Source organism: Rhinolophus sinicus, chromosome 3 (assembly GCF_057876585.1).
Source record: "Rhinolophus sinicus isolate RSI-liver-muscle chromosome 3, RSI-T2T, whole genome shotgun sequence".
Taxonomy (NCBI): Eukaryota; Metazoa; Chordata; class Mammalia; order Chiroptera; family Rhinolophidae; genus Rhinolophus; species Rhinolophus sinicus.
The window spans coordinates 199,246,239-199,272,856 of NC_142503.1; the positions used below are offsets into that span (position 1 = coordinate 199,246,239).

General features: G+C 45.8%; 1 protein-coding gene across 9 annotated transcripts in view; it reads left to right on the forward strand.

Annotated features, from left to right (window-relative positions):
• Nucleotides 1–26,618, forward strand: part of PPP2R5C (protein phosphatase 2 regulatory subunit B'gamma) — a 137,753-nt gene that overhangs the window by 93,487 nt on the left and 17,648 nt on the right. For all 9 annotated transcript variants that reach the window (XM_019747154.3, XM_019747155.3, XM_074326915.2 and 6 more), the window contains 8 exons: nucleotides 7,269–7,379; nucleotides 8,439–8,531; nucleotides 8,618–8,748; nucleotides 13,671–13,730; nucleotides 15,496–15,604; nucleotides 17,045–17,098; nucleotides 24,177–24,347; nucleotides 25,910–26,037. In XM_019747154.3, coding sequence (XP_019602713.1) covers nucleotides 7,269–7,379; nucleotides 8,439–8,531; nucleotides 8,618–8,748; nucleotides 13,671–13,730; nucleotides 15,496–15,604; nucleotides 17,045–17,098; nucleotides 24,177–24,347; nucleotides 25,910–26,037 — 857 coding nt within the window. The remainder of the gene's footprint in view (nucleotides 1–7,268; nucleotides 7,380–8,438; nucleotides 8,532–8,617; nucleotides 8,749–13,670; nucleotides 13,731–15,495; nucleotides 15,605–17,044; nucleotides 17,099–24,176; nucleotides 24,348–25,909; nucleotides 26,038–26,618) is intronic.

Sequence of the window (26,618 nt, forward strand, 5' to 3'; positions counted from 1 at the left end):
TTAATTCTTTCTGTTTTTGTCTGTCCAAAAAAGTCTTTCTTTTGCCTTTGATTTTGAAAGGTGTGCTTGTGGAGTATAGAACTCCAGGTCCAGGTTTTATCCTTTGCCAGTTTTGCTCCACTGTCGTCTTGTTTGCACCATTTCTGGTGAGAAATCTGCTGCCATTCCTGTTTTTGTTCCTCTGCACAAACGGTATCTTTTTTCCCTCTGGCTTCTTTTAAGATGTTTTCTTTTGTGATTTTTAAGCAGTTTGATTATGATGTGCCATGGTTTCCCTCTTCTTGTGTTTGGAGTCCGTTTATAGTTTTTATGAAATTTGGAAAAGTGTCTGGTCCTTATCTCTTCAAATACTTTTTTCTGCCCCCTTCCTGTCCTGCAGGGATGTCAGTCACATAGGTGTATATTAGGTTTCTTTGAGCTGTCCCCACAGCTCACCAGTGCTTTTTCTAGTCTTTTTTTTTTCTTTCTTTCTTTCATTTGGTAGTTTCTCTTGCCATCTTCAAGTTCACTAATCTTTCCTGCGATGTTTTATCTGCTGTTAATTCCCACCCAGTAAAATTTTCACCTCACACGTAATTTTCACCTCTGGTAATTGTGTCTTTTTTGTACCTTCACGTCTCCACTTAACTTTCTGAACACATAGAATACTCTTAATATCTTTGCTACTTCTAACATGTCAGCTCCAAGCAGTTCAGTTGATTGGTTTTTCTCTCATTATAAATGACCTTTTTCTGCTTCTTTGCATGGCTGGTAATTTTTTATTGGATGTCTGACACTGAATTTTGCCTTGTTGAATGCTGTTTCCTTACATATTTCTATTAATGTTCTTGAGATTTGTTTTGAGAGGCAGTTGAGTTACTTGCAAACAGTTTGATCCTTTTCGTTCTTGCTTTTGAGATGTGTTGGGAAGGACCAAGAGCCACAGTAATTCTGTGGCTAATTATCCCCATGACTGAAACAAGGACCTTCTGATTATGAGCCCAGTGCTCCGTAACTTGGGAAGTTTTTCAATCTGGTTGGTGGGACCAGGCAGTGTTCCCAGCCCTGGGCAAGTACTGGTGTCTTCAGTCTTTTCAGGAGGTTCCTTTTGTGGCCTCCGTGGCCTCCGGTGCTCTCCTCACACAAATATGCTGATCAGTCCTCTGCTGTCAAGCTGAGGGGGCCTCTGCCATCTCAAGTGTTCTCTCTCCTCTCTGGGTCTTTGTCTTGCAAATTCGAAGCACCTCTGTCTGTGTGGCTCCCCCGGGATTTTTTTCTCCCTGTGCTGCAACCTGGAAATTCCACCCAGGCAGGCAGCTGGACACTTGTGGGCTCACTGCACTGTTTCCCATCTGTCAGGGTTTGTCCTTCACTGCCTGAAAGCCAGGGTCCTGAAAACAAACCATTATTGCATATATTTTGCCCAATTTTTTGGTCAGGAACTAGGGTAAATCCCATCACTATTACTTCATGTTGTCTTAGAAGTATAAGTCTATGTTAATTTATAGTAAATAATCAACACAACTCCATCCACACAGGTGATCCAGCAATGATTCTAAAGATCAAAGCTTATATGTAACATTTGTAATTCCATAACTACATATATCTAGTGGGTGGTTAGGGCCACAGCATGAAAATGGTTGGCTATACATACAGACTGGGAAATGGTGAGTATGGTGAGTACTTTAGCTCTGAAACTTCCCTGTTCAGTTTATTTATATCGTGTAGGCTACAGAATATATAGTTTTGTTATTCTAAAGCATTCCTAAACTCACATTTTTCTACAAAAAAAGATCAGAATATGTGACAAAGCAAATATATTAGAATGTAAGTGTAAAATCTAGCTGGTGGCTATACAGCTACTCCCTGAGATGAGACTTTTTTTATTGGTGTTTTTCATAACAAAATATTGGGGAATATATATTATACAGAATCTATGCAAAACTAACCTTTGGCCCAGAGTAAATCACTTAAGAGAAACTTCCAAATCCTATGTTATCTTTAAAGAACACTAGTTGAATTGAATTATAAGTCCTCACTTAACATCTTCAATAGATTCTTGGAAACTGCAACTTTAAATGCAACAATGTAGCACAACAAACAAAACCAATGTTACCAGAGGCTAATTGATATAAACAAGAGTTAAGTTCCTTAGGCTTTTTTCTGGTCACAAAAACATCACCAAGCTTCTAAATGAAGACCCAAAACACTTCTAATATTCAACATTGAAATAAATGTGAGCTATACAGACACTTAAGCCTGATCAATAAAAACAAGTAAGATAAGTCAGGGTCACAGTTGGCTGGAGCCAGTCCCTGGCAGCTCAGGGCACAAGGCGGGACCACCCTGGACAGGACGCCCTTCCATCACAGGGCCACTCACACCCCCACCCACTCACACTGGGACAGTGTAGACACGCCATTCACTCCCAGGCATGTCTTGTAATGGGGGAGGAAACCAGAGTCCCGGCAAAACCCACGCAGACCTGGGGAGACCTGCACACTCCACAGATAGGGGCCCCGTCTGGGATTTGATTTTTATTTTCTCATTAACATTGTAATGAAATGGTGTTGAACAAAATGACATTACTTGAGGACCTGCAGTATTACAAACTATTGCTTATCTTGTGTAAGTAGTCTTTCTATTCTTAAACTCAAAAATAAAGAGATAAACTCATACACATGATTATAAATGACTAGCATATTTTAATGCTTATCTGAAGTAAGATGGTATTGTACATGGAGTTATGAATTAGTCATAAAATTAAAATATCCTTTGTTTAAAAAATTGAGACTAAACCTTTCATAAGGTTGTCAGTGTTTTTTAGTTGTAGGTTTTTTACTTCCATAATATCTTTAACCAATATTTAGGAACATACTTGAATAATTTTAAAAATTGCAAGCTATTCAAAATAAGAATTAAACTTGTAGTTCTTTTCTTCGCTATCATATTCTGGCATCTATTTGGAAATAAGCTACATTCTTTGAAGGCAGCTCTTGCCTTAGAGAAAGTGGTGATGTCGCTTCGTGGAAAAGGGGACCCTGCTTACTGAGTGCCCGTCTGTGCCAGGTGGTGCAGTGACCTGGAAGGTGGTGCCGCAAGGAAGACGTTAACCCAAGAATTATCCAGCACTCTGGTTATATTTGAGACAAATATCACATGGAAAACGTACAGTCTGATAGACGACCTTACAGTGAGGAACCTAGTTAGGACTGGTCAAGACAGGCTCCCCCAATGAAATTACACTGCAGCTGAGATCTAAGGTTTAGTTGGAAAATGTTCAGTTTTCAGGTACTTACGTGAAGTTGCAGTTAATAAGATGACAGAAAGCAGGTACTTAAGGACATCCTAGGTGCCAGCCGCTAGACAGTCGGCATGAGTGAATCGTGGCACCTACATCCCCAGGATGACAGCTGAACTCTGCTGGGAGAGCAGATTAGGACTAACTTTACACATAAGGAAAGGGACAGCCCTTCCCTTTAAAATTGCTACGAGGCTCAGGTGGTTGGAGCTCCACGCTCCTAACGCTGAGGTCGCCGGTTCGATTCCCACATGGGCCAGTGAGCTGCGCCCTCTACAGCTAAGATTGTGAATAACAACTCTCCCTGGAGCTGGGCTGCCGTGAGCAAACGGAGGTTGGTGTGAGCTGCCACAGACTGCTGTGGGGTGCCGTGAGCAGCCGGCAGCCATCGTGAGCAGGCCGGCCGACCTGCGACCGACTACCTCAGCCCGGGAAACAAACCAGAGTAAGGGAGCAGAGGGGGGGAAGATTGCTACTAGGACTTTTATTATCCACCTAAATTTTAGATTACATCGAGTTCGTCAAAAATCTAATTAGAATTGTGTTTCAGATTGCATTCAGTGTCTGGACTGCTCTGTGGAGAATGACATCTTTGTAATAGGACGTCACCCCACCCTGGAGAACGGCTGGTTCCTCCGCCTGTGGGGGAATTCTTCAGTGCCCTTTATTAGGGTTTTCACATTCTCACCACCGACGCCTGGTGACTGGGCAGTGCGTCCCTTGGTCATTCTTGTGGCTGTGTACCTGGGGTCCTCCTATCAGTTGTGTTTCTATGTTGCTTGTTAGTGGAAGGGATCTTGCCATTAGGATTGTATTTCGGGGTTTTGTATCCATGGCCCTGCTGTGACGGTCAGTTACCTCTGTTGGTTTTTCCAGATAAATTATATCATTTACAAACAAATATAAATTTCTATTAAAAAAATAATGTAGATGGACTTCCCCCAAAAAAAAAAAAAAAAAAATGTGTGTCTTAGCAACCTGACTCTCTCAGAAGCTAGTATTTCCATTACAGGAGGAACTGTAATTTGGCTTGCGATGGACTCAACTTTGTAAATCCTGTCCACATGAATAAAACAGCATAAATAACATTGTAGAATAGCCCTGTGGTTTTGAACAAAAAACCGAATAATCAACCTTTCTTTCCTCATTGTCTCTGAAGTTAGGTTACCTGTGCTGTTCTTAGGAGCGAATTCCTTCCTGTCTTAAACCTCCACGTATTCTCCTATGCTGCGGTTGTCAGAGCATGAATATTTTATTATATCCCCCCCTTTCTATACCTGTGCTGAAGGTTACAAGTATAGATAGGCTGAGAGATACTGCTGAATTGTAAGAATTTTCCAGAATGTTGCTTCCTGAGCCATTTTGGTTTGCATCTAATTGAATAAATTTAGCAATTTGGAGAACATCTGCAGGGCTGGTTTTAAGCACTGAACATAAGAGTGTCAGGAAAGCTGGAGTAGCAGGTGCTTCCTCATATTAGAGGCACTCCATGCCACACAGGTGGCCATGTAGACCACAGATGTGCGCGCACGGACTGTTCATGCTGCGAGCTGTTCCATTTCACACGTGCGTAGTGCAAAGAGGGCTTCAGCAGATGAGCAAGCTGAGGCGTGGGCAGGTTTTTCAGCCTGGGGTCCTGCTTCTGGGTAAGAAGAGGGCTGGACGAGGCTGTCCCCACGAGGCCTGCTGTTCTGTGTCGCCTGATTCCTCTATCCCACGCCTCGTGGCTACTCTGCTTCAGTGCGTTTCCGCTGAGAGGTGGAAGGGATCTATGTGATCGCATCAGACCCAGGATTCCACCTGGAGTAGACACAGGGTTCCATGCAGCTTGTGTGGCATGACATTGACAAAGGTCGCCTATGGTTCTCTCAGACTAAACTCCACACGTCTGGACAGCACTCGCTCTCTCCGAGCACGTGGACATTGGCACCACGGCGCGCAACTAACTGGAGCCCCGGAGCCATTCTGCTAAGCAGTGTCGCGAGGGCAGAAACCCAAGAGTAATTTGAAGTGGCCTACTGTTTGCCTCCTTCTCTTTTTTCCAAATATGAGTTTTTAGCATAGTTAACCTTTTCTAGACATGAGCATTAAGTTAATGCAATGTAACGTGGCAGGAAATTGGGTAGAAATGACAGTGCAAGATTTCTGTGTTGCATAAAAGAAATAACTTTTTATCAGGGTTAGCTAATGATAAAACTTCCCAGATCTGGGATGATCTTCCTTCAAAGATACTAAAAAGGGGACTTCTGCTTTAAAGGCAAGTCAGTCCACATCCCCTCGAAGACCCCTAACTCAGCACCTAGGATTCGGTGATGGGGATGGGTCGTGGCTGACCAGACGCCAGCAGTGGGGACTTCAGCTGGACACGTGAACCGTTGCTTTGCTGCTGGGAAAGCACAACCAGCTCCCTAAGGAATCGGCTAACTGGTGTGTCAGTCAGAGCTCCGCGAGAGAACCGAACCAGTGGGGCAGAGAGACAGAGATTGAGCAGTGGACTTCAAAGCGGTCTTAAGCCTTGAGGAGGCCAGCTGGGCAAGGCCAAGTCTGTGGGGTGGGGGAGGCCGGACTGAGGCAGGAGCTGCAGCTGCGGTGCCCTAGAATTGCTTCTTCCTCAGGCACCCACCCCCACTTTCACTACTAAGGCTTTTCAGCTGATTGGGTGAGGCTCACCCACACCCGAGGGTATTACTCTCCTTTACTTAAAGGCAACTGATGATAGATGTTAACAGCTACTGAACACCTTCTCTGCGACACTCGGATTGCTGTTTAATTGAATAACGGGGTCCTCTGAAGACTGGGCATCACACTGGGGTACATGTTATTTTTCTACCATGATCTTTAACCATGACCTGCCAAATTTTCCTTTCCTGCCCCTTTTTATTCCTCTGGCTGTAGCTGTCCCACCTGGTTTAAGCTCTGCTCCCAGACCCGGAACCTCACCTCCTCTCCTCCCGGGGGCAGCCTGGCTGGGGAGGGACCTAAAGTGGGCGAGGCGGGGGGCAGCTGCCTGCGCGTGTGAGTACACGTATGTACACACGTGCGTGTGCCCCATGCTACCTCGGTCTCTGCCCATGTGGCGGTCCTTCCCACGTGGGGTGCCTTACATTGTGCTTTTTTTCTTAGAGAGCTGATTTCTTATTAACCGTGTGGGCATTGAAATGTACCTGTGCTCCAAAGAACCTTACATTTTCTATAGAAAACATCTGCTGGGAAACACATTGATGTTTTGAAGTTGAAAATAAACGGAGCCTGGGATGGGGGGCTGACTGGTGAAGGGCGGTGTGAAGCTGGGGCTCAGAGAAGAGGGTTGTGAGTCCTACGAGGGTATCGTCCCAATGCCAGAGATATTTCTTCTTCCTGTCACTACTTTGTAAGTTCACACAGACTAGACAGCTCGTAAGTGTGTAGTCCCTGGGCACACAGCCAGGCTGCCCTCTCACGATCCCTCTCTTTGCCAAGGGGCAACCTTTCTCTGGGAATGACCCTCAAGCCACCCACTCGGAAGTCATCTGTCCTGACTGTCGCCACTGTTGCTGATTGCAGAGGATTTCTGCAGCAAGTCACACAGGGCGTCCCGGTGCAAAGTGGCATCTGCACTTTCAGTTCTTGGTCTCTGCTCTTTCCTGCACAATCTCACCCTTTTCTTGGTCAACCTGGAACGTTCTCCTTGCTTTTGCACCTACTGGATAATAAAGGCCTGAGGAGTCATCACTACCCATTAGCATTTGTTGGGGATTTGTCTGTGAAAGTTGACAGCTCAGGGTCAAGTGGCAGTCTTGGTGGTCACCTGTCTACAGCCATGTTTCCTGCTGCAGTTTTGACCCAGGATCTCATTAGGGACCCACACTGCTTCTGAATTTTGAGAGTAAGGACAAGCCAGACAACCCCTGGAAGCATCTCTCATTAGAATTACTTAAGAGTTTTAAAAAATGTTCTCTGTAAATATTTTTAACGTCCTGCTTATAATTATAGAATATGTTGGTTTTAGTTTGCAGTTAACATGTTTCGAACATTACCGCCTTCCTCCAATCCTACGGGAGCAGAATTTGACCCAGAGGAAGATGAACCAACGTTAGAAGCAGCCTGGCCTCATCTACAGGTACTAAACTCCGAGAGTGCGCCAGAAACGGGCGTGAGCTAGGTGTGTGTGAGTGGCTTTTCCTGAAGCAGGTACACTGGCCCTGGGGCCTCACTCCAGCTGGGATTAGATTGGCCTCACTAATCCCAATCATTAGTGGCACAGACCTTGCAAACCTGTGCCTACAAGAAAAGGGTTTTCGCAGGAGAGAGAACATTTAATAGTTTGTTTGTTTGCATACTTTATATAAACTCCAAAGATAGGAATTATCAATAGTTTTTTAATGGAAATGACCACTTTGCTGATAGCCATTGAGTTGCGGCTAGAGGACTTATACAGACCTTTCCCAGTTTTCGGGAATTAGATTTAAGGTGTGCCTGCTATGTGCCCCAGTGCCTTTCTCTAATGCACTTGTAAGGTGAAAGGCTGATTGGGCAGGACGCCTTCGAGAAGGTATGGAGACCAGCGTGAGCAGAGCCTAGATGGGCGGTCTGGGTCGTCTGTAGGAGGGGATATGGAGAGGTGAGAAAGCCGGGAAGGACCTAGGTGGGGGCAGACGAAAATGGAGGGCTGTCTCAGTAGCAGAGCGCAGCCTCCCTCAGCGTAACCATGACAGCATGCCACCTACTCATGAAGGGGGAGGAAAGTCCCGGCCCAGGTGACTGTGTCTATGACCTTCTCACCGAGCAGTCCCAGCTTCCTGTTTGCCTGGCTCTCCCAGGACACTTGTAGGTGACAAGCTGCAAATCCCACTCAGAATTTGGTCACAGCCCGCTTGTGGCCGCTGTGCACTGTGGTCTCCGAGCTGCATAATTTAAGCATTGATGACATCAGCATGGAAATCATTTTATTTAAATGCCATTTTAAGAATATAGTCTGTGGTTCTTAGCTAAATAAAACAATTACCATCCTCAGTTATAATTAAATTAAGCCATGTAATTTGGCGTTAGTTCTTAGATACGTGGCTCTTTTTTTGAGGCTAATATTTGCAGACAAATCAACTTGTGGTGTATTTTTAATCTTCGTTTAATAAAATTCCATGTTATCTGACTCATTATTTGTTTTTTTTTTCCTTCCTAGCTTGTTTATGAATTTTTCTTAAGATTTTTAGAGTCTCCAGATTTCCAACCTAATATAGCGAAGAAATATATTGATCAGAAGTTTGTATTGCAGGTAAGGTACAAATCAGCTGAAGCTACAAAAGCCCTCATTTATATAGAGAGAATACCAACTCACTAAGTGTCTTTTTCTTCTTGTAGCTTTTAGAGCTCTTTGACAGTGAAGATCCTCGAGAGAGAGATTTTCTTAAAACTACCCTTCACAGAATCTATGGAAAATTCTTAGGCTTAAGAGCTTACATCAGAAAACAGATAAATAATATATTTTATAGGTAAGTCACTGTGTGGGTGACGTCTGTCTTTTTGCATGGCGATGCTGATTTTCACACTTGCACCTCATCATTCCTTTGACAAGTGACCAGGGAGCATCAGTGGCTGTTTCCGAGCAACCTGCTGGGCAACCCACCGTTTACAGGTGGCCCCAGAGTACACCTGCGTCTCTGGGCTGGGGTCGGCCCCCTCCCCCCACCTCCTCCCCATGGGCCACTCCCCAGCACCTCACCACACGTCCTTCCTTTGTTTTGGTTTTTACTGAAACGTCCAGTTGCCCTGAGTGTGGTTCCCTCTGGAATGTGGAGGAATGGATGTGTCCAAGGCCAGCTGTTCCTCCTGTGCATTCCTCCATTCTTCCCCGGTGCTTCTTGGTAAAAGGAGGAAGGAGGGCAGCCATGGATCTTGAGGGAATCTCGGAACTCTGAGCCTTGTGTTAGAGGTTTGGAGACACCGCTGTGCACCATGGGAAAGGAGGTCCTGCCTGAAGCAGCACGTGGCGGCCGGGCAGGTTTCGGCAGTCACGGGCTACAGGACCACGGAGACTGGTCAGGCTGGGAAGCTGGTCACAAAAGTCCTGTCTAGGTTTACGTGGAGGAGGGCCCAGCCCCACCACTCATGAGAGAATGTTCCATAACATTCCAAGTGCAGTGCTCACCTTGACCCCTCATACATCCCACCTCCCCATCCCAATCTCAACACCCCTCGCACCTCCCTTTGTCTCTGCTGCTACCTCTGAGTCACACAATGACCGATGCCCTTTGGATGAATGGGTGTTAAGTCCTGGGTGAGACCCTTGGGGTCCTGTGGTCCAGGCCGGGCTCCTCATAGTCTGCTCTGCTTGCACCTGGGCTCCTTCCATACAAGCACCTGGCAGTCTTCTTTCATCCTCCTCCCTTCTCCTCAACCTCCAAGGCTTCTGGAAATAGCCCCTCACCAGGAAGGTCTCCCTGGCTTGCGGGACGAGCTCAGTGTCCCCGTGAGGACAGGCACCATGTGGCCTGCTTTCTGTCACCCCCAGTGCCAGCTACATACCCAGCCCCAGTGGCCTCAAATAAATGTTGATGGATGAAACAGTTAATGTAGTTTCTTCTCTGTTCCTGGAAAGCTTACTAAATGAGCAGTTTACTCTGAATTTTGGACAGAATCTCAGGAAGGCTTCCCCCTAAGTCCCCTGACTCCAGGATCGCGCAAGGAAGTGACAAATCCTAGTGAATCTCAGAGCCTTACGTTAGAGCTCTTATGTCTGTGTCCGGTTTCGTGACAGGCAGTGTGCAGGTCCCTCTGCGAGAGGAATAAGGCGGGTTTCTCATAGTCTAGCTGCAGAGGGCAGCCTAGAGGTGTCGGCCAGAGCACCGCAGAGGCCGGGCAGGTCCCTCCTAGTCACCGTATCAAGTGAGGGAAAAGAAAAGGGGGCTGAAATGGATGGATGGACGGACGGACGGACGGACGGACGGATGGATGGACGGATGGACAACAAATAAAACCCCACCGCTGAGACCAACAGCCCTTCTGGGAATCCCATCACCAGTGCCTCTCGTCCTGCCACCCGCTTGGCCCTGGTGGGCGACCAGTCCTCAAAGTATTGCTGTCCTGCCCATCTGCCGTCTTCAGGGTCTGATCCTCTCCCTTGTCTTCACACTCGAGACGCCATGTCGGGGTTAGAACCTGCCAGTTTGTGTGTGCCTTCCCTTTGAACTCCACCCCGCTCCCCACATCCCATGTATATACTGGAGCCAGGCCGGTCACACCCACCGTGCTCAGAATGACGTCATGCTTCACAAGATCATTACTTAACCTGTCAAAACATAATGTACATTATTTAAACAACAAAGAACAGGCACAATTTAAATTCTAGTCTTTTAGGCCTAAAATTAAAGCTCTACCTAGAATAGGTTTTTTTCCCCTTAAACTTAGGTGTTGTTCAGATAACAGAATCACAAATCAACACCTGCATTAAAGAAGCAGAAAATGTCTGCTCCCTTAAAGAACCATAACTTAATAACAAATACTTAAATAGATTATTATTGAAAAGTTATTGCTAGTTTAATTCAGTTCTCGCTAAATGCTCAGTGCTGGAGTGTGGTATTTTTCTTTCGTTTTTCAGTAATATTTTCTGTAATTATCGTTCCTGATAGGTACAGTCAGAAGTAAGCATATGTAGATTCCATAATTGTCTGGATCTCCACCTTCACTCCCCTCCCTCATTTCATGTAAGAGAAATTGAGGTGAAAGGTCCTGACAGAGGTATTTGCTCCTCCAACTTCCAAGATATGTAGTACAACTGTATCTTGTAAGAAAGAGAATATTCAAACGTTTTTGGTCCAACTTATGGAAAATGTTAAAATTCCTGTTTCTATAGTTTCTCTTTCTAATCAGCATTTTTAAGATGTGGGTTAAAGAGAGCTCAAGATACTGCTGACACCTGTTTTGGCCAACAGTGGGACCTGGGGGTCAGGTGGACACGGGGGGGCTGGGCTTCAGACCTCTTCGCTGCGTAACAAACCACCCTCCATCTGAGTGGCTGAAATCCACATTTTTTATTCCTCACGATTCCGTAACCTGCACTGGGCTCCGTGCACTGGTCTGCTCCACACGCTGGAATGACCAGAGTGGCTCTGGGCAGTGCGACCTTTTACAGCCTCAGCCGGCTCCCAGAGGGAAGGAGCAGAGCTGCCAGGCCGCGTGAAGGCGTGGCCGGAAGTGGTTCAGCCTTCACCCAGGTAGCTCAGGACAGCCCAGACCCAGAGGAGATGAAATGATTCTGCCTCTTCACGGGAGGGCAGAACGCGTCCTGCAGGGAGGAGGGGAATCCACGGGTCCGTTTTGGATACCGCCTGCAACAAGCAGTGTTTAGAGTCCTAACCCCTTTTTTTTTGCTGAAAGAGTAAGCAACCCACTAACCTGTTGCGCATGGATCTTTGTGGTGTCCCTCCCATTTTGTACCCTGCGTTTTTTGTCTGCCACTGGGAAAGTAAGGGACTATTTTCTCTTATACCTACTTCAAATCGGGTTAAAATAATTAGAAGTGAAGAATTTATCAATAACAAAATAATGTTGACTTAGGAAAACAAAATGACTTATAGCTAAAAGCCATCATTTAAATGTTAAAGCTGCCGGAGATGATCAGAAGCCTTGCTAAGAGGTCGGACTTCTCTGTCTCTGGCCGGAACTCCCGCCCAGGTGTGTCTGTCTCTGGCCGGAACTCATGCTCAGGTCTGTCTGTGTCTTGGGTCCGGAGCTCACGCCCAGGTCTATCTGTGTGTCTGGCCAGAACTCACACTGAGGTCTGTCTGTGTCTGACCGGAGCCCCTGCCCAGGTCTGTCTGTGTCTCGGCCGGAGCACCTGCCCAGGTGTGTCTGTGTGTCTGACCGGAGCCCCTGCCCAGGTCTGTCTGTGTCTCGGCCGGAGCACCTGCCCAGGTCTGTCTGTGTGTCTGACCGGAGCCCCTGCCCAGGTCTGTCTGTCTCGGCCGGAGCCCCTGCCCAGGTGTGTCTGTGTGTCTGACCGGAGCCCCTGCCCAGGTCTGTCTGTGTGTCTCGGCCGGAGCCCCTGCCCAGGTCTGTCTGTGTCTCGGCCGGAGCACCTGCCCAGGTCTGTCTGTGTCTCGGCCGGAGCCCCTGCCCAGGTCTGTCTGTGTGTCTGACCGGAGCCCCTGCCCAGGTCTGTCTGTGTGTCTGACCGGAGCCCCTGCCCAGGTCTGTCTGTGTCTCGGCCGGAGCCCCTGCCCAGGTGTGTCTGTGTGTCTGACCGGAGCCCCTGCCCAGGTCTGTCTGTGTGTCTCGGCCGGAGCCCCTGCCCAGGTCTGTCTGTGTCTCGGCCGGAGCCCCTGCCCAGGTCTGTCTGTGTGTCTGACCGGAGCCCCCGCCCAGGTCTGTCTGTGTCTCGGCCGGAGTGCCCGCCCAGGTCTGTCGGTGTCTTGGGCCCAGAGCTCACGCTCGGGAGCCTTGTGTGACCTACTGCTTGCACAGCTCTCCCAGTTATAAACAGAGGAATAAGAATAGAAGTTGCTTGGTCGTACTATATGCAAAGCTGTATTTAAAACATTTAAACTGTTTTAAGTATTTCAAACAAGTGAAGCGAAAGGAAGCCTTCCAGTGGAGTTTTATCAATTAAGGTGCTTCTTGGTGTAGCCACGCCCCAGAGGCGGTGACTTCCGTGGGAAGCAGCAGCCAGGCTCAGGGCAGGTGCGGCAGGAAGGGGTCATCTGGAGGCATGTGTCCGGTGGTGGCTGGGACCTTTCCTCACCGCCGCCATTCTTTCCCACCCCCAGCTGCCTTCAGACCAGCCGCCACAGGTTCCTTACTGTATCTGGCTGCTCAGTGGTTCTGACCCTTGGTGCCAGAGGGTGGGGGCTCGAATCCGAATCTGTCTGAGCTGGTGTCCGAGCCACTCCATGCGGCTGCCTTGCCCACCTTCCCAGCTGTTGCGTGACGCCCATTCTGAGTCACAGCCCTTTCCAGAGATTGTAAATATTGGAGGCTTTTAAAATTAAGATGTCCACTTCTGTTGAAATGCAGCCAAAAATTAAGACGGGTAAATGGATGGATAGAGGGATGGCTAGGTGGATATGTGACACAGCAAATAGCGAAGTGTTCATTGTCAAGCTCAGTGGTGGAAACATTGCTACTCACTATAAAATTCTTTCAGCTTTTCTTTTTGTTTGAAAACTCAAAATAAAATGATGGGGGAAAATTTTGAGCACACTTGTGCTCTCTGCCCTCTGCGTGTTTACACACCCAGGCTTTGAGAAGTTTATTTGGTGACGAGGAGCAGTGCCCGGGGATGGTTTTCACAAATGGATGTGCTTGTTGTTGCCTGGCTGCCTGATTTCCTCCTAAAGGAATTGTTTCCTCACTCAGAGGATCTTAATCTTTCCAGCTGTTATTTCACTAATTCTGAAGGACGCATTGCTTTTCCTAGGTTTATTTATGAAACAGAGCATCACAATGGCATAGCAGAGTTACTGGAAATATTGGGAAGGTAAGTTGTCTCTGTTATTGGTAGTGAATGACTTTACATGGAATTTATGCCAGAATGAACCCACTCATTGCATTTCACTGCCCCCCGCCGCCCACCAAGCAAGGCCATTTAGACCATTCCGCAAAAGAACTGAAGATCTCACCTGATGGAAAGCGTCCATGAGCTGGGATTAGAGCCCACCAAGTAACTGATGCCTCCCATTTGTAAGGGTCCGTGTATAGACTAATCTCATACACCTCAGTAGCATTGCTATGGAAACACAATTGCAATTATTTCCTCAAGAGCAATTTAAAAATAGTTACATTAAAAAGGTTTCTATTTGACACTTAGAAGAAGAGACCATTTATTGTACATTTGGGAGGTTAAGTAAATGCTAATATTGCAGATTGCTTTGTGTAAATTTTTCATATGTATACTTGTAACATAATTAACATTTCAAAAATACCTTAAGCCAGGTAAAGTTCTTGCTTGTTGTCATTTTTGTTAATGACTACAGATTTTATATCAGTCTCCCAACCCCCTGTGCCCAGAGTTCCTCGGGGTCCCATGGCCTTTCCCGGGGGCTCAGGGTATACTGGCGGCTAACAGTCCTGAGGGATCCTGCAGTGAAGAAACGTGTGGGCTTTTGTTTAGTGATTCCCAAAACAATTTGAACCCAAGAAGCTTTTCTCAAGGAACACTGTTGCCATCTGTTGGGTGTGTGGTCCTGCCCAGGAGTTCTGAGAAAAACTGTCCTTGCTGTTTTGGATATAATTTGGAAAAAAAGTTAGTCCTCAGGGAGAATTCACACTTGGTGGGTCTCTTTCCCTCAGGACAGCGCAGTGGGCAGTTAGGTGGGTGCCCCTTACAGGCTGTAGGACCTTGGGCAAGTTCCTTATGACTCTTGTTTCTGTTTCCTTATCTATAAAATGGGAAGGTAATTAAATTCACCTCCCGGGTTGCTGCGAGGCTGGGTGCCGGTCTGCAGTGTCCAGCATAGTCTGGCACACACGGCCTCGTGTCCTCCCACCACTAGGACTGATTATTTTATCCTTCCAGAAGAGGGGTCTGATCTTCTCCCCAGTGGATGAGCATATCGCCCTTCATGGCCACTTAAGCCAAACCCTGCCTGCAGGGCACACGTCCCTGAGAATCATGAATGACGGGGGAACAACTTAGAAATCGCTTTAACTGCTTCTATAGCTCTCGGTAACATTTATCTGCCCCTGACTAATTATAAAACCAAATAGATAGACTACTTGATGTAGAGACAGAAACTTCAGTTTTCAGGTTAAGAGTAAAACCCCATTTCTTTGCAGAAGGAAACAAGGTTCTTGCTGATTTTTAACCAAAGTCCATTCTGTACACTCAGACTCGTGTTCTGCAGCATTAGAATAATGAGCCAGAGTCTCTGGGAAAGTAAATTCCTAAAGACGGGTGAAGGTGCTGGGTGTGAGCGGCCCTGGAGCTAGGGTCCCACCTGAGCTGATTGTCTTTGTGGCCTAAGGAAGGTTTTCCTCCCAGAGAGTCCTTCTGTTCTGGGTAACACCTTGTAAACCCAGAATTTTAAAATTATACCATAGTTACAAAGATAAAATGACTGCTTCCTTGAAGATATGTAATTTTCTTTTTAATTTCAGCTGATACCCTCCTTTTTTCTGAAACAAATGTTTTGCTTGCTGGTTTTCGTGCTGAACACAAAAATGGAAAGAAAAATAGCAAGATATTTTTTGTTAAATCCGAAATTGATAAATATTCAAACTATACATGAATTCTGTTTTCACAGTATAATTAATGGATTTGCCTTACCCTTGAAAGAAGAGCACAAGATTTTCTTACTGAAGGTGTTACTGCCTTTGCACAAAGTGAAGTCTCTGAGTGTCTACCACCCCCAGGTAAGGGGTTCACTGAACCACTGTCCTCACGGAGCGTTCAGGACTCAGGACGCTGAGTCCAGCCTTTTAATTGGGAAGGTTTTCTTTCTTATCTCACGTTACTGATGTAGGTATCAAGGTGCTGGTGACAATTGAAAGGATAAGAGGGTAAAGCGAGATTCCTTTTAAGAAAATCAGAAAAATCTCAGGAATGGAGGATTTTAAAACATTTTAAGCGTAGAGAAGGGAGTGACTAGCTTGGTGAAAAGAGTCGAGGAAGACTTCTCAGAGGAAAGTTTTCTATAGTATAATGTAAAATCTAGCACCTTAAAAAAAGAAAAAAGAAAACCTGTATGCCATGGCCAATGAAATGACCTATGAGAAGGTTTGTTTTTGAGCTGTGCATTTTTAAAACTTTGTGAAAACCTAACTACAGTTACACTGAAAACTTGGTGCATAAGTAGTTCCTAACTGCTGCATCCCCAGATCTGGTTGTCCTTCACTCTTATTCCCGTAAGTTCTACGCAGACTACCTCAGCTACGCTGAGTGCACCACGCTGCAGGTTTAGCGGGACTCCCACCTTCAGCTGCAGGCGATGTGTTGGTTCCTTGTGGCCAGTGTGTGTTCCAGACGCCAGGAACCTCCACTCTGCATGGCTTCACTTTGGGAGTTTGAGGCGTGGGCTAAGTTACAGAAAGAACAGTTGACCCTGAACAACATAGCTTTGAACCGTGCAAGTCCACTCATGCGTGGATTAGTTTTTCAGTGGACCCACGCAGTTCAAACCTGTTGTTCAAGGGTCACCTGGTGGTTAGGATTCCACGTAGGCAGAGGGCTGACTTAAGTTGTACATGGATTCTCAACGGTGTGGGCAATCGGCGCCCCTCATCCCCACATTGTTCAAGGGTCAGCTGTGTATCCGTTAGATGATTCTAATGACGTTGGCTTCCTGGGAAATATTTAGCTTAGAGTTTTTTTCTCTGATTACTATTAACTGGTAAGAGCTTTACATCCTGCCTGGTTGTTATATTAATTGTTCTATATCAGAAATTAATCGTTCATAGATTTAAGATGGAACCAGATTTTCATCAGTTTTTCCCAGCTGTTGGCTTACTTGTTCATTACAGTCTCCAAAAGACCACAAGAAAAATGTCCATCAAACCTGGGGTGACTTGTTGGTGTTAGGCCAAAAGACGGTTTCCTGGTTGTTGTAGCGTTCCGATGTACCGTCTGCAATTGGTGAGGGAGAATCATCTGTCCTGGGGTCCCTGCCTGAGAGGCTCACTCTGAGCCTGTGATGCAGTCTACAGAGGGGAGCCCACACCTGCCTGGCTGGGGGGTGCACTTGGGGGGCAGCACCTGTCACATCAGACCCTTGTCGCAGCAAAGGAAGGTGTTAGAAACACAGCCGCATCTCCACATTTAACGGAAACGTTAACGCTTCTTCTTTTGCTTTTTAGCTGGCATACTGTGTAGTGCAGTTTTTAGAAAAGGACAGCACCCTCACTGAACCGGTAAGTGCACCCTCTGGGCGGGGCCCGCACGCCTCAGGGGCAGTGTGTGCTTTGCTAAGTGTGAACATCACACAGTGGGTCTGCTTTACCAGCTCTTGTGTCGTAAGTTACAACACTAATAAACTAATTCTACTCGGGTGTTGCAGGATTTCCAAGTTCAGAGATTTTGGTTACCAGTTCCATTATGGCAGTGATTGTCTTGCGTCACATGATGCCACCTTATTTATCCCTTAATGCACTTCGCCCCTTTGGATGCATAGCATCTGAGCAGTTGTCGCCACGGAATCATGTGCAGTTTAATGCTTCCACATCTCTTGGCTTAACAACATACTACAAAGTGTGATCAAACAATATGGTGAATGTTTAAATAAAATAATTTACAGTAAAAGACACATTGCCATCAATTTCCCTCAAAATACTACCCCTCACTTCAAACATACTTATTCCATCATTCTTGCCACTTTCTGAAGCAGTTCTGGAAGTCTTCTTCCATGAGTGTCTTTAGTTGTGCTGTCATGGCTGCCTCGATGTCCTGAATCGATTCAAAACATTTACCTTTCATGGTCATGTGGACTTTGGGGAAGAACCACAAGTCACATGGTGCCAGATCTGGTGAATAAGGTGGGTGAGAACACACTGTAATGTGTTTATTTGACAGAAATTGCTGTATCAGAAGTGATGTGTGACACGGAGCATTGTCACGATGGAGCATGAGTTACAGCACACTTTAAAACACACCTTCTCTCAACCGTAGCTCACACCCGACTGACTGCACTGAACAAGTTGAAACTTGTCACACACTGTTACTAAGGTTCGTCACACCACTTTCCCATATTGAAGATCCCTGCCTTTCCGTTGGATGGCACTCGGCAGCAGAATTCGCTGTATTTTGTGAGCACCCCTCTTATTGAACTGACTTTAGTCAGAGGAGTTGAAATTAGGGTTCAAAATGCTGTTGTGCTGAAGAGCTTTCACTCTTGAGAATTCTTTTCAAGTTGGAGCATAACTGTTTTATGATCATTGCACCGTAAGAGAATGTTACGTTGCTGCCACTCAGTGTTTGGATTTCTACATTTCTTGGCATTTTTTCTTTATTAAAAATACAAACGCTGTTGTAGCCTGGAGTAACAGTCGGGTGTGACAGGTGCCAGTGGAAGCATTTGAATACACTCTTTTTTAACAGCTTTATTGAGATACAGTTCACATACCATACAATTTACCCATTCAACATGTGCGATTCAATGTTTTTTGGTATATTGTGTCATAACCTTTTTAAACTGTGGTAAATTGTATATAACATGAAATTTGCCACTTGGATAAGCATGTAGTTCAGTGGCATTACTTATATTCACAAAGTTGTGCAGCTGTCACCACTGTTTCCAAGACTTTGTCATCACCCAAACAGACTGCACACATTACACATTGACCCCTCCCCCCTCCCCCAGCCTCTGGTAACCTCTGATCTACTTCCTGTCTCTGAATTGCCCTACTCTGGGTGCCCGGTAGGAATGCAGTCATACACAATCTGTCCTTTTGTGACTGCTGCTGCACTCAGCACTGTGTCCTGGGGTCCATCCATGTTGTAGCCTCTGTCAGAACTTCCTTCCTTGTTACGGCTGAGTAGTGTTCCATTGTGTGGACGGACAACGTGTGTCTTGTCACTCATCTTCAGTAGACGCTTGTTTCCACACTTTGGCTGCTGTAATGCTGCTATGAACAGGGGTGCAAATATCTGTTCAGGTGCCTGCTTTCAGTTGCTGTGGTGTATACACCCAAGTACAATTGCAGAATCATGGTAATTCTAGGTTTCGCGTTTAGAGGAACCACTGTGTTTTCCAAGCTGTGTTGAAACCAAGCTGTGTTTTCCACCGTGGCTGTCCCACTTTGCATTCCCACCGACAGTGCACTGGAAGCAAGGGTTCCAGTTTCTGCACATCCTCACCAACACTTGTTATTTTCCATTTTTTTGATTCTAGCCACCCTAGTGAGTGTGAAGTGGTATCTGATTGTGGTTTTTGGGGTGTGCTTTTTTTTATTACTGATGACGTTAGTCATCTTTTCGTGTGCCTATTGACCATTTGTGTGTGTTTTTTTGGTGTGTTTTCTTTTGGAGAAATATCTTTAAACCCATTGCCCTTTTCTAAACAAGAAAAAAAATCAAAATTTTAATACATGCACATGGGGGATTCATATAAGCATGAAAATTCCAAAGATAGTGAGGCAACATTGGGTACATACGACATTTTGGGACAGAGGAGAAAGGGGGGGATGGGGTATTAGATTTCAGAAGTGAGAATGGGTGGTGTACAGGTAGTTGACAGAGCTCAACACTCATGGCAGGAAAACTCTTGCTGGGCAGCTCGGGAACGGCGGGGCAGAGGGGCATGTAGCTAACATAGCAGGCCTGCCTGAAGCTCTTCACCACACTTCATTCAAATTAGGCTCAGGCAGCAGGCACCCTCAGAGTCCCTTCCTGAAGCAGGTTTTTCTGTCTGAATCTCTTGGGCAGGAAGTGGGGAGACCCAAAGGCTCTTTCTGACTCTTCTTCATAAACAGCTTAAAATCAATATTGCCAAAAGGCAGCTTCAGGGTGCCGAAACTTTGGTTCCCTTCACTAAGAACAATACTTGGATGCAGTAGAGGGTCTGATAGCTGATGCTGTCTCAGTGGTGGGTACAGCCACTCGGAGGCAATGCTTCTCAATTTGATCGCGCGTGTAAAACTTGTTAAAATACAGAATGTGCGCTAGGTGGTCTGAGAGGGGGCCAGAAGTTTCGTATTTCCGGTTCCCAGCTGACCCCATCATGTGGCCTAGGCCCACACTTTGTTTGGTTAGTGAGGCTTGGTTTCCTGCCGGACGTCCAGTGGCTACACATCTAGAGTCACAGCTGGTACTTCTAGCAGGAGAGAAATTATGGCAGATAAAGAATTTCTTTTTACTTTTTTTTATGTAACACTTCATAGTATGTGACTTATCCATCGTGTTGTGGATAAACGTTCAGGTGGTTTCCACTTTTTTTTTTCTGTCGTAAGCACTTATACAGATTTGCATTCCTGTCTTCTCATACTCATGTCACCATTGCCCAGTTTTTCATTGTGTTGTTTTTTCACTATTGAGTCACAAAGTAAAAAGTGTTAGGTGCCAGTTTAAATGTTTGACTATTCTTTTAAAAGTTTCTAATGGAATAGAAAAGGTAAATATTGTGATTCCTGAGTCTTTTCTGTCGGTCCAGCAGTCTTTCAGTTTTCTTGTGAGATTGTAATTTTCATGGTGAAGATACCTGAGAAAGTCTTAAAACTGTATTCCTCAGTGAAACTGACCTCTGATCTCGGCTTTCTTTTAAGCTTCTAAATTCTGTGTGTCGACTCCCCCATCCCACCCACATATTCAGGAATAGCCCTCCCATCGTGTCCCTAAGCTGCTGTCTGCTGAGGTGACGGGGCTGCTTTTCAAGGTGACCCATCCCTGCATTCCTCCCTGGGGTCTCCTCATACCTGTGCCTCAGCTCTGAGGTTCTAGAAGCTCCCAAGGAAATGTACCAAAGCTTATCAGAGTCAACATCAAAGTATTCAGGGTGAAGGTATGTTATTTTTACCCTCCTTAACTAAACTGAAGACATGTTTAGTTAAGAAAAGAAAATTGAGATGGCACTAATAAGAAAAAAGCCTTTTGTAATATCTTTTCTCCAGTGGTGACAAACCTATTTGAATTCTTCTATTTGAAGGTCTTCTTCAAACTGAAGAGTGAGAGTTTTTACTAGAGAAAGTAATAAGTGAGGAAATTCTAACGCACCTCCGCCCATTTTCAGAAACAAAAAGGCAAAGAAAAATATGGAAGGAGAGAAAGTATGCAAAGTTTTCTACTATGATTTTCTTGGTGCATATTTTTCACACTCTGACCTCCCAATATGTCAAACTGTGTTTACTGTAGACTAAGGCTTCTACCAGGCCCCTCACTGCAGCCCCATGTCTGTCAGAGCCCGAATCCTAATCCTGCTCCAGCAGGACACAGGGAGCAGGTTCCAGCCTGTCCTTTCTCACCTAAAAGTAATATGAAAGCTGATAAAGTTTATACGTGTTTTTAATTCCCACTAAGAAAGCTAATATTACTTTGCAAGAGTGAATGCTTTTAACTGCAGTTGTCTAAAAGAATGCAAGAGACAGTGTGCTGATGTCAGGTGGGTCCTTCCATCTTACGCAGTAGATGGAAAGCTGACTTGGCAGGAGCACAGACACGTTAAGCCCCCACACACCCGGTCCCCAGTGTTTCCACCCCAGGTCACTTCGTTCCTTAATTTCCTGCAGCACAGATAATATAACAGGATATTCTTGACTGTAGAAAGCAGATTTCATTTTCCACACATTAAAAACGTTCAGACCTTTGCCTCAGTAAATTCCCTCCTTTGAAATTCACATATTCTGCAAATACAAAGGCCATTTTGTGTTACTTCAGCATCCAAAGCTTGTCGATAATAAGGTGAAAGTGTAGGCCCTTGTGATGGTGTGTGTCCGCCCGGCAGCCCACAAAGACACTTGGCGCACATGAATCTCACAGGCTGGAACCCAAGACACGTCCGAAGTCAGCGTGTGTCCAGGCTCAAGAATTCTTGTGTGTGATCTGTAGTTAAACTTTTTTCATTTGCAAGCTGCATACAGTTCTCAAAAGCATTCTGGGCACATTGAACATGTACACTCTTGTAAGAAAACAGAAGTTCATCAGAAAGCGATGGAAGTAGAATCGTGTTCTTTTTCGCCCGCCTGTTTCTTCAGGCTAATCAAGTTATGTTACATAGTCTGGTGGGAACTCTCTTCTTCCCTGGTAGGCCAGGATGGGGGCTCCCAGGGTACCAGGCAGGGGCCGCTGGCACGCACCCCCAGGCTCGCCTGTCCTCTCCAGAGAGTGGGCAGCCCCTTGAGTTTCCAAAGGAAAGCCGGTTCTGGAAGTGTTCCTGGCAGCAAGCGGCCACTGTCGCCTGGGATTAGCATCCCAGAGCAGACGCCCTCTCCTGTACGTGTTGTCGCACTCAGTCGGTTATTGATCAGATCACAGGTCGTTTCAGGTAGTGTGAAAAGGAAATCCAGCGCATAGCTCTGGTTCCAGAAATAATACCTTTTCCACGACATTGAATAGTCACCACAGTTGTGTCCCTTAGCTCACACCTTAATGTGTTTCTCCTACAAAGTTCCATTTGTCAAATGGCAAGGAACCGTGGTACAGTAGGTACTCCGTCAGTGTCTAGTGAGTTATTGTGAGCAAAAAGGAGGAGGAAAATCATTAAATGGTGCATTTTTTAAAATAATTCCTTATAAAGACAATTGTGTTGTAAATTTTTATGTCACATCAGAACTAGGAGTACTTTCTTTTTTATAAATTTTGGAGTTTTATAAAGTGTAATATAAAAGATCACCCAGAAGCCTGAATGCCAAAAGAATCAAAACAGAATCGTTCTATTATAAATGGGTGTTGCTCAAAGGCCACTGTGGTTCTTAATACGGTGATAATTAAAAGCCGGCCTGCTAAGCAGTGAGCTGGCGTCATTTGCGGGGCTGGAAATGACTCGTAGTAGAAACCACCAGCCAGCCTGCCAGTGCCGACCGACGGTGTGGTGAGTTCCACAGCGACCCTGACTCCTGGGGCCACGGGGCAGTTTCAGGCTGAACAACTGCTGTAAAACAACAGGTTTTAGCTGTATGATCAGGTGTGTACATATGACCTTGCATGTACTCACGTGTAAATGCCTGCTCTGGATTGGTGCTGTTTCAGACTTAGATAGCTAATTCATTTGCACTGAGGCAAATCTGACATCTTGGGTGGACAATATTTACTGGTACCATGTTTCCCCAAAAATAAGACCTAGCTGGACAATCAGCTCTAATGCATCTTTTGGAGCAAAAATTAATATATAGTATAATATAATACAGTATAATATAGTACAGTATAATGTAATACAATATGATGTAATACCAGGCATACTATAATATAATATATAATATAATATAATATAATATAATATAATATAATATAATATAATATAATACAATATTTGGGTATAATATATAATATAATTCTGGGTATAATATAATACTGGGTATTGATTTTTGCCCCAAAAGACACATTAGAGCTGATTGTCCGGCTAGGTCTTATTTTTGGGGAAACAGTATGATTGTGGTAGGAAATGTGGAAACTATAGGAATACGATAAAGGCTGCCCAGCGGAAACTCTCTACCTGCCTGATTTGGGCAAGGAACGTAACTCCAACCCCTACAAATCAGGAAGCCACTGCAGGCGAACTGAACGTGCCTCATGGGCCGCAGACACTGTCATGGTGGGGTCCTGGTCAGAGCCACCCTGCCGCACACCCGCCGGGCCATAGTGAAGTCCCCACAGCAGCCCCAGGGCTGGGGGTGGTTGTGCCGCTGGTTTGTGATGAGGGCTCTGAGGCAACCAGGGTTTGGTGACAGCCCAAGGTCATGCGCACAGAAGCCAGTGTGGCCCAAGCCCAGGTCCCACCGCAGCCCTGTGGCTTGAGCTGAGGACATCAGCTTATTTCATGTCTCTTTTTTATTTATTTTAGCACAGCTAAAAGCACTGTATATATACACACACACAGTGTATGTATGTGTGTATAAATATATGTGAATAGTCAATTAATTTGAGAAAGAAACGTATTGTGTTATGTGTATATGTGTCCAACAGTTTTAAAACTGGCCATTTCTACACTAAAACATGTACATGAACCATATAAGCTCTGTGTTTGTCCATTGGTCCTGTTCTCTCCAAACTTTCCTAACTGCCTTTTTTTTTTCAAAGAACTGACTCTTAACTTGAAACAGTGGTTAATCAGAGTGAGTGGGTCACGTAAATTAAAATTGTCATTCTAAAGTATATAAAATTAGTCCTATTTCTCAAATTATATTTTTTTAAATGTAGCAATTGACTGAACCACACTGTTCCTCCTACAAGGCAAAAAGCACCACCTTATTCTGTTGCTTTGCAATGGGGTCGAAAAAACAGAATCTTAATTTCATGGATGTTGGGGCACCAGGGACCTCACGCTGTGTGTTGTTTCTTCTGTAGGTGGTCATGGCGCTTCTCAAATACTGGCCAAAGACTCACAGTCCAAAAGAAGTAATGTTCTTAAATGAGTTGGAAGAGATTTTAGACGTGATTGAACCATCAGAATTTGTCAAGATCATGGAGCCGCTCTTCCGGCAGCTGGCCAAGTGTGTCTCCAGCCCGCACTTCCAGGTACAGTGGGGCATGTGGGGGGGCTGCTGCGGAGCTCCGGGGGGGTGATGTGTTTCTGTGTGTGGTGGTCATATTGTGCTTCTCATGTAATTTGAAGGTAGACTTCAAGTTTTTACTTTAATTGTACTTCGAATAAAATGCTAAGGCTTTAATTCTATAAAATATACTTTAGCATCTTGTCTCCATCACTGAAAACGTTGCTCAGAAAGAGTAATTAAAAATGGCTTCTCTGTAAAACTATCGTTTTGTTCAGTGAGCTCCCAATTTCCCACAACTGACTGAGTAACCGGTATTTACAGATACGATGGCGATAAAACGTCCAGCTCTGCGTCCTCTCCCGCCATAAGGCTCTTTGCTTCTGACACCATATAAATTCGTCTCCCTTCACCCTTTAAAAACAATTACTAGTCCTGATTTTTGTCACTGTGAAATTCCTGTTTGAGACAGGGCCTCAGTCAAGTCACTTTCCACCTTCTTTTCCCAATTCCTTCTTAAACCCATAAGCCTCTTTTAAAGATTGTCCGCAGTGGCTCTGTGCAGCCTGCCCGCCTCCATTTGATGTACTGGCCACCCACCCTCTGTCTCATTGAGCAGGTATTTAGTGTAACTCATCATGACCAGGGCAAAAGTCTAGGCACAAATGAGCAGAGCCTCGCGGTCTTCTGGGAGTTGGTGACTCAGCAGAGGAGGGAAGGGATGTCAGCACAGCCCCCCAGTGTGACACATGTAGATGTCACCAACAGTTTCAGAGCCGAGCCCCCCTGCTGCCCGGCTCTTAGTCCTCAGCCAGCCGCCCAGCTGGCATCTCACGCCCTCTCCTCCCTGGGATCCCTCCTCAGGGACGTGCTCCATGACCACCCGTCTTGGTTGAAGCCACATTCCCCACGCTCACACCAACACACCCCATTCCCCTCCCCTGCTCCCCACATAACTCATCACTTCTAATAAATTAGATCATTCACCCACCATTTGTCTCCTCCCCTAGAATGTAGGCTCCTCGAGGGCAAGGACTCTGCCTCACCTGGTTCCCTGATGAGTCCCCAGGTGCAGACAGCACACCGTACGTGGTGTACGGATGATGGGTGGGCGATCAACTTGTGTCCTCAGCCCAGTGTCTCCCATGAACGTGAATAAATGACAGTGTTCTTGGTGTACAGGAAATCACCTGCCTCGTATAGAAGGCTCTTCAGGGTTACAGTCTAGAGTAGGAGTGTCCAAACTGCGGCCCGTGGGCCAACTGCGGCCCGCGATCCATTGTTAATTGGCCCGCAGCAAATTCCAAAAATATATTTAGTTTGCTTAAATAAACCAGGTGAGGCAATACGTACTTCACCTCGAGTGAGTGGCCTGGCTGTTTGTGTATTTTACCACATATGGCCCTTGGTGAAAACCATTGAAAAAAGTTTGGACACCCCTGCTCTAGAGTATTTAGAATTTGTAGAAATAGAAATTTTCTAATCCAGTGTAACTCATTAGCCTTTTCACAGGAGTAGTAGGAAGGCTGTTTGCTGAATGTTTTTAATCACGCTCACAGACAAAGCTGTGCCCTTCCCGTCTTCCAGGTGGCAGAGCGAGCCCTGTATTACTGGAATAACGAATACATTATGAGTTTAATCAGCGACAATGCAGCAAAGATCCTGCCCATCATGTTTCCGTCCTTGTACCGCAACTCAAAGAGCCACTGGAACAAGTAAGAAGGACTGGCCGCCATCAGACCCATGGATTAAATGTGCATGTTCTGCTCAGATCGCACACCAGTTAGGATTGATACCCAAGTCTGAAATGCCACTTAAAAATGAGATGTTCATTTCTTTGTGGACTTGTAGTTAACTACAAGTGTGGGTTGTATCTGGGGATTTTGATTTGCCGCCTGACCCCCGTTTTAAGCCCACTCAGAGGTGCGTCTCTGGCGGTGTCAGTAACAGTGTCTTCCAGGCCTGTCATTAAGTTCCCTCCAGAGGAGCTGAAGGTCCCTGCAAAGCTCATGGGGCTCAGCGCTTGCAGGAGTGCGGTGGCCACCCCATTCTTGGGAGGCCCCCAGTCCTGCTGTCACACACCCTGGTGAGCCCTACTGTGTGGCCAGCAACCACCCCACTGTGCTCACTGCCTGGAGAGCAGGTGGTCTAAACACAGCCTAAGGAATCCAGTGCATTTGCCTGTGCTCCTCTCCTGTCCACTTACAAAATGAGGCTGAGTAGACGGGCTACTCAGCGCTGGTCGCCCGAGACCTTGACATTGACACAGTCGTCATCTCATTGTGGAATATGGAGC